At 42.6% G+C, this 12029-nt stretch overlaps 1 protein-coding gene across 4 annotated transcripts in view; it reads left to right on the top strand.

Moving 5' to 3' along the window:
• The window catches only part of TIAM1 (TIAM Rac1 associated GEF 1), a gene marked incomplete at its 5' end in the record, with an annotated part of 83064 nt that extends 72598 nt beyond the window's left edge, over positions 1-10466 (top strand). For all 4 annotated transcript variants that reach the window (XM_082491480.1, XM_082491479.1, XM_082491478.1 and 1 more), the window contains 8 exons: positions 959-1138; positions 1266-1384; positions 3169-3277; positions 4824-4882; positions 5865-5967; positions 6682-6769; positions 7634-7806; positions 9835-10466. In XM_082491480.1, the coding sequence (XP_082347606.1) occupies positions 959-1138; positions 1266-1384; positions 3169-3277; positions 4824-4882; positions 5865-5967; positions 6682-6769; positions 7634-7806; positions 9835-10319 (1316 nt within the window). In that variant the 3' untranslated portion in view covers positions 10320-10466. The remainder of the gene's footprint in view (positions 1-958; positions 1139-1265; positions 1385-3168; positions 3278-4823; positions 4883-5864; positions 5968-6681; positions 6770-7633; positions 7807-9834) is intronic.
• Positions 10467-12029: the final 1563 nt, after the last annotated feature.

Genomic DNA, 12029 nt, shown 5'->3' with positions numbered 1-12029 from the left:
TTTTGTTTTACTTTTTCATTGCTGACCCTATTTATAAATGAGAATTAGTTGTGCTTGAATTATTGCACAAACAGAACTTAACATTTTATTCCAATCTCTTAAAAAGCCTGGGAGTGTATTTCAAGTGTAATTTGGTGTCCTCGGCTGAGGTGCAGGTAGCTTTTGGAGTTGAAACTGAAGTTATTTTATTGAAATCGGGTAACTGCAAAAACTCCACCCAACCTTGTCAGGGGACATGGCTCTAATAAAGCAATTGTGTGGAATTGTTCCTGCACCGAATAACTTGTATGTCTAAAAATGCCACCTTCTCCATACTTACCTCCAGGTACAAATTTATGTTCTAGTAGAGGGAGCAATAGAGAAAATAGTATTTTTATAAATTCAGTAGCAGTCAGGCAGAAAAGATGACAGCAATCAGGTGTCCAGTCTGCCTGAGCTCCCAAAATATGGTGTACCATCATAAGTTTACTGCTTCCTGCCTCCTTACTAGTGCTTGATTTTTCTTGTTGTTGTGCAGTACTGCATTTTAAGGTTTAATGAGGTAACAGTAACTAGACTCACCAATATTATAGGTGTACCTGTCAGATGAGACTCACAAGTAGTGACTTCTTACAAATATCCAGTTTGAGCCTTTTCTTAAAGGAAACAGACGATGAAAACAATTTATGTGGGTCTAGAATAGTTGCAAATCCAGAAATACTGTAGATAGTGAAATTAAAAACTGCATGTATTGGTACGGTAGGTGGGTTCCTGATGTTAAATCATAAATAGCATATCTGTGGCAAAGTGTCAGTAACTCAGAACCTGAAGTGCATAAATCTAAAACTGTGGACCTGATAAATCTGCACTTTCTTGCAAAATGCCTCTGGATAAATGAATTTAAAGCTGGAAAAGTCACTTTATCAGGGCAGCTGTTACGATTTTTGATTTATCCAATTGCTTCATTTTAATCTTCCAGCCAAGACAGACACTGCTTTCAAGGCATTTCTGGATGCTCAGAATCCCCGACGGCAGCACTCCTCCACACTGGAGTCTTACCTCATCAAACCCATCCAGCGGATACTGAAATACCCTCTCCTGCTGAAGGAGCTCTTTGCTCTGACTGATGTAGACAGTGAAGAACACTATCACCTTGATGGTAAGGAGATAAACTACGTTGCTCTTCCCTGTTTAACCTCTGATCTGGAACGCTTCTCCTCCCCCTTCCTCTCAGAGGCTTAAAAATACCTTTTGTCTCTTCCCCTGTCTCTCTGTCTTTCTTGTAGTGGCCATAAAAACAATGAACAAAGTTGCCAGCCACATTAATGAAATGCAGAAAATCCATGAAGAATACGGGGCAGTGTTTGACCAACTTATAGCGGAACAAACAGGGGAGAAAAAAGAGGTAACAAATGATAAAATTTAAGAGAAAAAGGCTGTTATTTTAGCGCCTGTAACGTGAATGTTAAATTGTATCAAATATTTACCTTTCGTGCTGTGTCATTTAAGTGGATCTTGGTGCAAAGAGATAAATCCCAGTACAATTCAAAAACTTTTTCCATTTATGGTTCAGTGAGTGGGACCAATGTAAAGAAGTAGTGGGTTAATCTACCTTCAGTGTTGTGCTTGGGTCAAAATCACATCCCAACCTGCAGGTCACTATTTTGAGGTCCATGTCTTGGCTCTCCTTGTTCCACATAAATAACCTTGCCCCACCAGTGTGAGTGAACTGGCGTGCTGAGGCAAGTCTGTACTTCGCTCTTTAATCACTTTAAAGAGATCAAAATGTGAGGTGTGATGTGTGAGAAACTGCTATTTCTCCTTTAGAAAGTGTGTTAGTGGGCTTGATAGAAAAGATTGCCTTGGGCTTTGGTCTAGATGTCTCGTATGATGCATATGCAAACAAGTGAAGATCCAGCATGGCTCAGTTGTGGCTGACTGTCTCAGAAACCTATAGAAGGTATCTTGAAGTTTCAGACTGAGACCTGGACTCCCTGTTTACCAATAAAATGTGGGTCTGCAGTCCAGCAGCACAGTGGAGGAGAGTGGTGGGCAGTAAGGGGGGAATGGAGTAAGGTCAAGGGGGACTCAAAGAAGAGGTGGAACCTTTGGGCCAATGGGAGCAGTGATGCGGATGAAGGCTGGAGAGACATGTGACTGTATGAAGCAATAGTAATGGGGTTTTGCCAACAGCCAGGATGAAGAACAAACATAAGAGGCATTGGGTTACAAGGCAAAGGAGGTCTGTGATTGAGTAGTGCTGAGGAAGCTTTGGGTGTGAGAGCTGGATAGCAGCGGGGAGGGAGGATCCAGGTGGTGGGTAGAGGGCAGAGACTATGGTTGGTGCTGGCAAGCAACAGTGGAGAGAGTGTGTCAGGACATCTGTTGGGAGAGCAAATGTGGTTCGGTGTTAATCTGGGAGAGGAGATGGTAAACACATATCTTAGCGTTGCTCTTGTTATCAGGGAGACCTCAGGTGGTTGTACTGATGGTATCCATGCTGTCCTTTGGCAAAAGTCAGACTTCACTGAAAGGAGGGTGGAAGAATGGGATATCATGGCCCCTAGAATGGGGATAGCCCTCAATTTTGTCACTCTGGGAGACCATAAGTCAAAGTTCCTGTTGCTGCAATATTAGTAGGCATTTCACAACAGTTGTTATGAGCTCCTTTATTAGTCTGTTTCCAGCAATGTGGTTTTCACAGGTGAGCCTTTGGGTGAAATCAAGAGCCATAGCAACTGTGGGGAGGAAGTGCTTTGCTTCACGTGATGTGGTCTCTAAACTTTACCCCAAACTGTGTTGTGTGTGTGATGGGGCTATGCTTTAATGTTCAAACAAAATAGAAAGAAACTGGTTGGGAGAAAGATAGACAAAGGAGCAAAAAAACCAAGGGAAACATCTGGGTTTTGCCTTCACTTCCCACCAAATTATGAGAGCTGGACTCTGAGTTTGACTTCTCTGAATTTATGCTCACCGATTAAGGATTTACAAGCATCTATGGCCAGCTGTCACAGTCTGTTTGCACACACTTGCAGTCATCTGATTAAATATTCCAAAAGTTTGCTTGTGGGGGGTGTGTGTGTTTGTTTAAGAATAAAGTTCAAGCAAGTTGTCTTGAACTGAAAATTCAAGTAAGCTTTCTTGAGCTGATTACACATTGTGTCTTTGTGCGTGTGTTTGTATTGGCAGGTTGCAGACCTTTCGATGGGGGACTTGCTCTTGCATAATACAGTGATATGGCTGAATCCTCCTGCTTCACTGGGGAAGTGGAAGAAGGAACCTGAGCTGGCAGCATTTGGTTTGTATCCTAATAATTTTATTTCACATGCCTCAAAGACTGTGAACTGTGCCTTAGCAGATATTTCTTGAAGGTAGTTAAGCGTTGCCTTCTGCAAGATTGGCTGGAACCTAAAACTGTATTTATCTCTTTGCTGCAACGGTCAAATTCTGTTCTGTGTTGATCTAAATCTTGTGAAGAATTTGGAGATGACTGTTGTAATAGTGCAAGAGTTTCTGAAACCTGTATCCAAGGCTATGAATTGAGAGCTACATAGAAAGGTATTTGTCTCTGAAACGATATAGTTCGGTAGTCTGATCAATGCCAAGTAACTCTTTCATATCCTGTAGGATGGGGTTGGGGGCTTGAAGAGGCTTTGCCTTTTTTTACCGTGCCTTTTGCCACAACAAGTATATCTAAGCTTTTAAAAGGGCTTAAAAGCTAAGCCAGGACTCTCAGTGAGTTGCTTTGTAGTGGTCTGCCTGCCTCCGAGTAGTCTATCTTGGGTGGCCAAACTAGAAATTGAAACTGCTCTTGGCATAAATCTCAAGGCCTTTCCACTGCAGTGGAGTATGGTCCCTTGGAAAGGTACGTGATTGCTTATATTGGCTAAATAATTCTCTTTTACTTTCAGAATTATATCAAGTAATGCAGAGTATGCTAGGTTTTCTTTATTTGTTCCTAAATTTCTTTACACTCGACAGACTTTTTCCTCGTTGTTTCCAGAAAGCGATGCTGGTTAGGAAGCCGGTGATTTTTATTTTTGTCTTTGTTTTGTACCAAACAGATAACAAAAGAATACTCTTTCAGCTTTGCTCTGGAAAAGCATATAAAAACTGACTGCTTTCCTCTAAGCTGGGAAAGCACCTGGTCCTACTCTTAATGAGGGCCCTCATGAAAGCTGCTAGGAATGTGCGGCAACTCTTAATTACTCCAAAAAGCTTTAAATTGGTTTCATAAAATATCCACAATTAAATGTCCATGCAATTCAATCCTAAAACAAAGGGTGTGTTTGAGGCCTTGAAGAAAGAAATCACAAGGAAAACTGGAGTCTTCAAAGACAAATTCCAGCTCCATGTGGATGGAAAAGAGGAATTGGATTACACCTCTGCCTGCCAGTGGTGCTCACTTTTTAATTCCACGTAGGCCACTGTCCCACCTGGGAGGGGTTCAAGTTCTGGCCAAGCGCAGTCTCACCTGCTTGACTGGCTGCATGTAGCTGGATGCTGCTCATTTGTCTGAGGTGAACTTAGAAAACTTTAATCCCCCTGGCTAAATTTTTGTATAGAACTGATGCTGCTTGAATACTTGTTCCAATAACTGGTAGCTTAAACTCTTAATTTCAAGTGACTTTGAAGTAACCTGGTTTTGTCTAGTAAAAGTGGTTGAGCTTGGTTTTTTGGGGGAAAAATATGAAAGAGGGATGGTAGGTTTACTCCTGCCTTCCCTCCCGGACTCAGGTGAGGGATGTCTGAGGAGTTGAAAGGTCTCTGTGCTTGGACGTAGAGGAGACCCATTCCCGGCCTTATTGACTTACATGTTTTTTGTTTCTAACTTTCTCCTCTAGTGTTCAAAACTGCTGTGGTCCTTGTATACAAAGATGGTTCCAAACAGAAGAAGAAACTTGTAAGTTGCTTGGACTATTTTGGTGATGCTGTGTGCATTTGTGGTGCTACAATCAAGATTTGCTTTCCATAAAGCTGTGGTGCTAGAGTGTGCTTTTGCATATGTGATTCTTGTTCTCTGCCACACAACTGAGGTTTTTGGCTAATGCTGAGTGTCCTGCTGTTCAGCCTGGGTACAGTGCTCTGCAAGCTGTCATTTAGTTTATCCTTTGCTCTCTGCTGGACTAGTCATTCCTGTGGCCTGCCACATCCATTCCATGCTGTGGAGTGGACTTCCATGAAAAAAGGCGTCACCTTGAACGTCTCCCTTGTGTTTGGGTCTTTGATCTATGTGTATGAATCAAATATGAGAGCTGATGTCTGTCAAATTTCTTAGTGAAATGCAATGCCTTCACTTCAGTTCTGGTTGTTGCATGCCACTGAGCAAGTGCTGACTGCTGCTAGCTAAATTAGGTGTGCCTACAGGATATATCAGGCGATCCTACTGGAGTTTGGGATTAAAAGTTAAAGCTAAGCTTGACAGTAAACACATGCCTTGCTACAATAGGGAACACAGTTTATAGTATTACAGAAAACTTTTTGATTCCCACGTATGGCATAAACCAAAATGTGATTTGAAATGCTCGTATGGTTGTTTTCTAAAGTCAGCTGGCCACAAAATAACTTAGGAGTGACTAAGGCAAAACTTATGCATGTTTGTCAGTGTACATGCACTTGGAAGAGAGAATGCAGCATTGGTCTCGAATGACTTTTGAAGGTTTTGATAAGAGCTGATTGGTCTAATGGTTGCTTTTGTCTAGAATTTAGCAAAACCTTCATAGATAGGCACATCAGTGATGCTGGTTACTAACGTGTTGTAATGAGAGAATAGGAATTGCAGTATGTCTCTAGCTGGGTATTCTCAGTGCAAAGCAAAAGGAGACTATCTTGTCTGACTATCCCAAGGTGTCTCATTTCCTAACGGAATTTTGAAATTCTTCCAGGGTGGATCACATAGAGCTTCAATTTATGAAGACTGGGATCCGTTCCGCTTTCGCCACATGATACCTTTAGAAGCACTGCAGGTTCGAGCGTTGGCAAGTGCAGGTAATGTTCCCACTGCATGAATTTGGCAGGGTTCTTAATGTTTGGTCTGGGGGTGTTCACATGTGTATGCAGCTTCTGGGGCCTGAGCAAGGGAGCCACAACCCTAACATCCATAATAACCCCAGAGGGAAACAAAGGGGAAGAAGCTCCAGTTGTGTATCTACAGCTTGTCAGTACTTTTCTGAAACCAGTCAGGGTCCTGGAAAAACAAGACAAAGTTATTGTTGACTCTGGGTCCCTCTGTTCCTCTTCTGGAGACTAGAAGGAAATCTTGCAGCTGTGAGACAACAGGGCTAGTCAATTTTTGTTCTTGTCATTGATGGCTTCAGGTGAAGCTTATTATATTAAATTTCAAAATTTTAAACTATTTGCTCCCTTTCTAATTTGTAAGTGGAAAGAACAAAGGAGATAGCTGTAAAATGTGACATTACTCTGTGGAGTACCTGAAAAGCTGGGGGGGGGAGGTTTCGTATTTTTTATGGGAGTGAGAGCATATAAAATACTACTAGCTTTTGGAAATTTTTAAGTGTCTTGTTGTTTCATTAGTCGCTCAACCACTGCTTCATTTCAGCCATGAGTTAATGTTATTTGCAGTGTATTATCGGTTGTCCTGGTTGGTCTTCAACCATTTTTTCAGGATTATGGAATAAATACTGTAATTGGGGTTAAATATGAAAAACTGTTGAATGAAGCGCTGCTTGCTTTTCACTTTAGATGCAGAGACCAATTCTGTATGTGAGATTGTCCATGTTAAATCTGAGTCTGAAGGCAGGCCAGAAAGAACGTTTCACCTTTGCTGTAGGTAAGTGTGTTTCCATCTCTTCAATGGCAGCCACATCTCTGGATCCCAGCTTGCCTGTGCCTTTCCTTTAAGGCAATCTGGGAACAGCCAGTAGGGGAAGTGGGGAGAGGGTGTGAAAACCTTACTTCCGGCAGGCAGAATTTTGTAAAATGTATTAAATAAAGGCATATATTTGATCAGCTTTGTGCCTTTATGGGAATATCCTTATTACAGTTTTCCTTTCACAAATTTATATCCAAGTAAACTCCAGCATTGGATCTTTATGTCAGGTAGCTGCTCATGTGTCTTGTTCAGCTGGTAGCTTTCATGCAACCAAGTTCCAACCTGTATTCTTAGGGCATTGCCTTTTCCTTAAGTAAACCTTGTCCATCTTCATTTTGATGGTTGCTCAGATGTGTTTTAGAGTTCAAATAAGAACTTGGTACACATGTTCACCAGAGTCCAACGGAGCTGATACCAAGCCAATTCCTACTATGTAGCAGTAGAGAGTTGCAGGACTTCTGCTTAGTGCGCGTTTACAGGAGACAAACTGAGATTTAATTAGCTGCCATGGGTCAACTTGATGTTTATCGGACAAAGTGAAGTGCATGGTTGGTATTGGAGGAAAAGGAAGCCTCAAGAGGGGTGAATAGCTAAATGTTTTGTTAATGAACGGTGCATTTGTTTCCTTGGACGTGCGTTGCAATGATTATAGATTTAGCTTTGCTTTGAAAATACTGTATTAAATTCAGTCTTCTCTGGGGGAAGTGCATGCCAGTCAGTTTGCACTGTCTTAAATTACAGAACTGGTCATTACTTGTCTCATTTAAAGCAAGCATTTAGCTGTAAATAACGCTGCCCTTTGTATTCTCTCCTATTTTTCAGTTCACCAGAACACAGGAAGGACTTTCTGAAGGCAGTGCACTCAATTCTGCGGGATAAACACAGAAGACAGCTTCTTAAAACTGAAAGTTTGCCCTCATCCCAGCAATATGTTCCTTTTGGTGGAAAAAGATTGTGTGCTCTAAAAGGTGCAAGGCCAGCCATGAACAGGGCAGGTACTGTAGGGCTACAGACTTTCAAGATCCCAGTAACCCCAGCACCGTTGTAGGACATGTGGTGGTGTCTGTTACTTGTATATTAGGATTAGCGTTCTCTCCTGTGTATGTAAAAACTGCTGGTTTTCCATGCTTCACCTTCTTGAGAGCCTTAAATTGCCTCTATTTACCTTGCTTTGCACTCAAGGCTCGGCTTCAGAGCGGTCCTTCTGGCATGGAAGGAAGAAATGGGATTCCTGTCAATACCGATTGGCTGTGCACTTTAATCTGGAAATGGGTTTCAGCTGAACAAAGCAGAAGCCCGCTGCATATTTCTTAAAAGCATGTACAGAAACTTGAGCTAACTCAAGCACTTTTAAATTAAAATGCACAAGAGAAATCATCTTCCCTGAGTGAGTGGCTTGGTTTGAAGAGATAGCTTTGTACATCCCCGGTAGCCAATTTGGCCTAAACCATGACAGTCCTCCGTTTTAGCCTTTTCAGCTCTATTGCTAAAGGGCACGTGCTTCTACTTCTCACATTTTGAGAGGCATGCACTCGGTACTATTACTTTTGTAATGGCCTCTCCTAAACCATGGATTTTCCTTTTCAGTTGACTTCAGGCAAAAGCAATGAGAAAATCCCAGAGAAAAGCAGGTTTTCATTTTCAGAACACTAGATGATGATGGAGGGAAGAAACATTTGCTTCCAACTGAAAAGTACACGGCACCGCTGCGTGTTTTGTTCTGGTCTGTTGTTTGTTTGTTGGGGTTTTTTTTCTGCTCATTAGATCCAGCAATGTAGACAACCAGCCTTTCTGTTCCTCTTCTGTAACGGGCAGGCCAGACCAATAACATTCGCAGCATGGCTTCTCACTCGGGGTGTTGTTAGCCATCTGCCTCAGAGACACTTAAAATTGTAAGGAAGAAGAGCCAAAGGAGGGCCAAAATGCAACTGTTTTACCACAGTGCTTCTTCAGTCAGCCTGTGGGGCTGTTCTGCTGTAGATGCCAAACTTTTTTTTCAGTTTGGCTCCTTGGTGCATTCGCCTGATGAATTCTGCGGAGATTAAAATCTCCTCTCAGAGTCCAGACCTCTCACTAGAGTGAAAATTTGCAACTGCTGAGCTGTTGTACTTAATGCATGTTTCAAGGCTCAGGGATATTAAAATGTAACCCCGCCCCTAAGCTAGATTTTAATAAATGCATTCTGAAAATGCTAAGGTGCTGTTTAGTGGAGAGGGACAAACTCTAACCTCGGAGTTCACCTGCTTGCCATGGAGCTACGTGTGTGTGCACGTAAAGCACTGGAATGCCTGCAGGTCCTTCAGCTGCAGGATTCGTCCCCTGCTTTGCCTCACAAGCCTCTTATGAAGATGTTCCAACACCGAAGATGTGAATTTGCTAATTGGGCCAGTTGCAAAAGCTAGTAGACCAGGTGATACTGAGTAAGGAACTTCCGGAAGTTTTTCTGGTTTGGGGGTTTTATGTTTGGGTTTTTGGGTTTTTTTTGGCCCCCAGTAGGGAGGGAGCAGGGAAGGGAGTAGTCGGGCCTGGAGAGGGAACTTACTTCCCCATAAATAATGCAACAATTTCAGCATCTTCAGCACTGGGGTAGCTACTTGGAAACCTATAGTGCTGCTTTTACCCGAAACAAAGCAATTTCCCGTACTGAGGCGTAAGGCTAGTTGGTTTTCACGGTGTGCTGACAGCAGGGCACTGCGTGTGAGAAGCTGAGCTGAACAGATGCACTTTGTGCTGGCTGGCTGCCTGCCTACCGCTTAGGAGGAACAGTAATTGTGGGCCATTATCCCAACTGTGGATCTGAGTAGCAGAAACTCCCTTTTCAGCTGGAGAGAGACCTGTGCTGAGGAGCTGAGTGAAGTGTGACTTGCCCGCAGGGAGGATGCCGAATGACTAGGTCATTCGTGGGAGTCTGCCTGCTTTGTGCCTAGCAGTGTTAAATAAAGGGCCCCTGGAAGACTAACTTTTTAAAGAGAGTTGTACCGTGTGTAAAAAGCCTGTGGGGTTTTATCTTTGTGTGTGCGCAGTGTCAGCCCCAAGCAAGTCTCTTGGGAGGAGGAGGCGGCGGCTGGCCCGAAACAGGTTTACCATTGACTCAGATGCCGTCTACACAAGCAGCCCCGAAAAAGAGCCCCAGCAGCCCACGCACAGTGGGGACACTGACCGCTGGGTAGAGGAACAGTTTGACCTTGCTCAGTATGAGGAGCAGGAGGACATCAAGGAAACAGACATCCTCAGCGATGACGATGAGTACTGCGAGGCCATGAGAGGTGCCGTGGCCGACCGAGACCTTCGGGAGCGGCTGCAGGCGGCCTCCATCACGAGCAGCCAGTCGTGCCGGGGAGACCGCCCGCGCCCGACCATGGACACGCATGCTTCCAGGATGACCCAGCTGAAGAAGCAGGCGGCCTTGTCCGGCATCAACGGTGACGTGGAGGGCCACGGCGAGGAGGTCATCTGGGTTAGGCGTGAAGACTTTGTCCCCAGCAGGAAACTGAACACGGAGCTCTAAATCGCTCCCCTTCCCTGCCTGGATGCGTAGGTCTCCCCGTCCCTCCCTCCATCCCTCCCTTCCGCTCCCGCACACTGCGGAGCGCTGATCCCGATAGATTGCACACTTGCACACACCATTTCGGCAGCTGAATTGGTCCGAAGCCATGCAGCCACACTTTAGGCAACTGTAAAACGCTCAAAACCTGGAACGGAATAAGCTTAAGGTCCTGTCTTACGTTACCAAGGGCTTTCACACTATTTTATTTATTCTAAAATAATCAGGGGCTGAAATTAAGTACGGGGAGAATATCATCACTGGAAAACAAATTACTCTGGATGTCTTAACCTACGTGCAGTGAACTAGCTTAAACAATAGCACAACAAACAGAGGGTTTTATAGCCGTAAAACGTCAGTCGTAGGCTCATCTCCTTAATGAGGAAACTGCCTTTTTAACATGTACAGTTGCAGTATTCTTATTACTTTTCCCTCTTTAAATGTAAGAGAATATACATGTATTTTAGGAATGTGTGAGGAAAGGTTTGGGATTTATGTTGTGTTACGTCCTCTTGGTCTGTGGCTGGTCTAATTTAATGTCAAATGTTGGAAGCTCTAGTTTTACATAATATTATAAAGATGCCAAACTCTCTTAAGAGATCCAAATTTAACACTTGAAGAAATATTTTTTTGTATTTTACCTGAGATGCAGGGGCACAAAGGGATAAGAGTTTTACAGCGTTAGCGTAGCTCCACGTCTAGGATACGAGGCTAGCTTTTTGCAGAGGGTTAGGAATGGTGGTTTTATATTAAAATATGAACTGGAAACTCTTATTTAGGTATAACTTTCTTCAGGAAAAGGATTATTGTATATGTTTGAGACTGGAGTTTAGTTAGATAATAAAAAGAATAAAATAAAATGACAAGACTGAATTGTAGTGGACCAAACCGATCCATGGTGTAACCTCGCTGGAGCCAGTGTAACAACATCACAGATCCGTTTGGTCCGCTCTCTGGCAGAGTTTGGGCTTAGGGGACAGGGAATTCATGGCCAAAAAACTGACCTCATCCACTCTCCTACTGTGGGTGAAACTAGTGTATTTTAATTCCTATATAAAAGCTTTTCCACTGCAATAGAGTATGAACAAGTTCTACACAAGCAAACCTCTTTAACATTTTAAATCTTTTATTTAAACATCTAAAACAGGGTAAAATGTGACTAAAATCTTGTGGTTTTTAAGTAGACTTCCAAATACAAAACACAAAATAGCACTTTTTTTTTTTTTTTAGGATTTATATAGCTTTTCCCATTTCAGTTTCACCTATAGGAAAAAAAGGAAGATTATATGAAATTTTCTTTTTTGTTGTTGGTATCTATTGATGTTTGATACATTAGTAGGTACTTTGAAAACCTGAAATTTTATAATAGCTTTAGGATTATATTTTATAAAATCCACTCTGACTATATTTTAAAACATAACAAAAATTATTCCCCCCAAAAATCCATCACTGTCTTTGTGTCCCAGCTAGCATTCTTCCCTTGCCCCCCTCCTTTCTGGTTTCTGGTGCACTATACTTGATCTTATGAAAGCTTTCTCTATTAACTTTTTGCTATCTTCTGATTTCTTTTCGTAAAAGCTTTAGAAAGGTTTCTATACCCTTTGTATTATCACATCATTGTTTTATATCATCTACCTGTCAGTTGTGTCCCAGCGTATTAGAGAAGCGGAGGTT

The sequence above is a fragment of the Vanellus vanellus genome (assembly GCF_965231255.1).
Source record: "Vanellus vanellus genome assembly, chromosome: 1".
Classification (NCBI taxonomy): domain Eukaryota; kingdom Metazoa; phylum Chordata; class Aves; order Charadriiformes; family Charadriidae; genus Vanellus; species Vanellus vanellus.
Note: the sequence above shows the minus strand (reverse complement) of the source record. Positions and strands in the feature narration are given on the sequence as shown.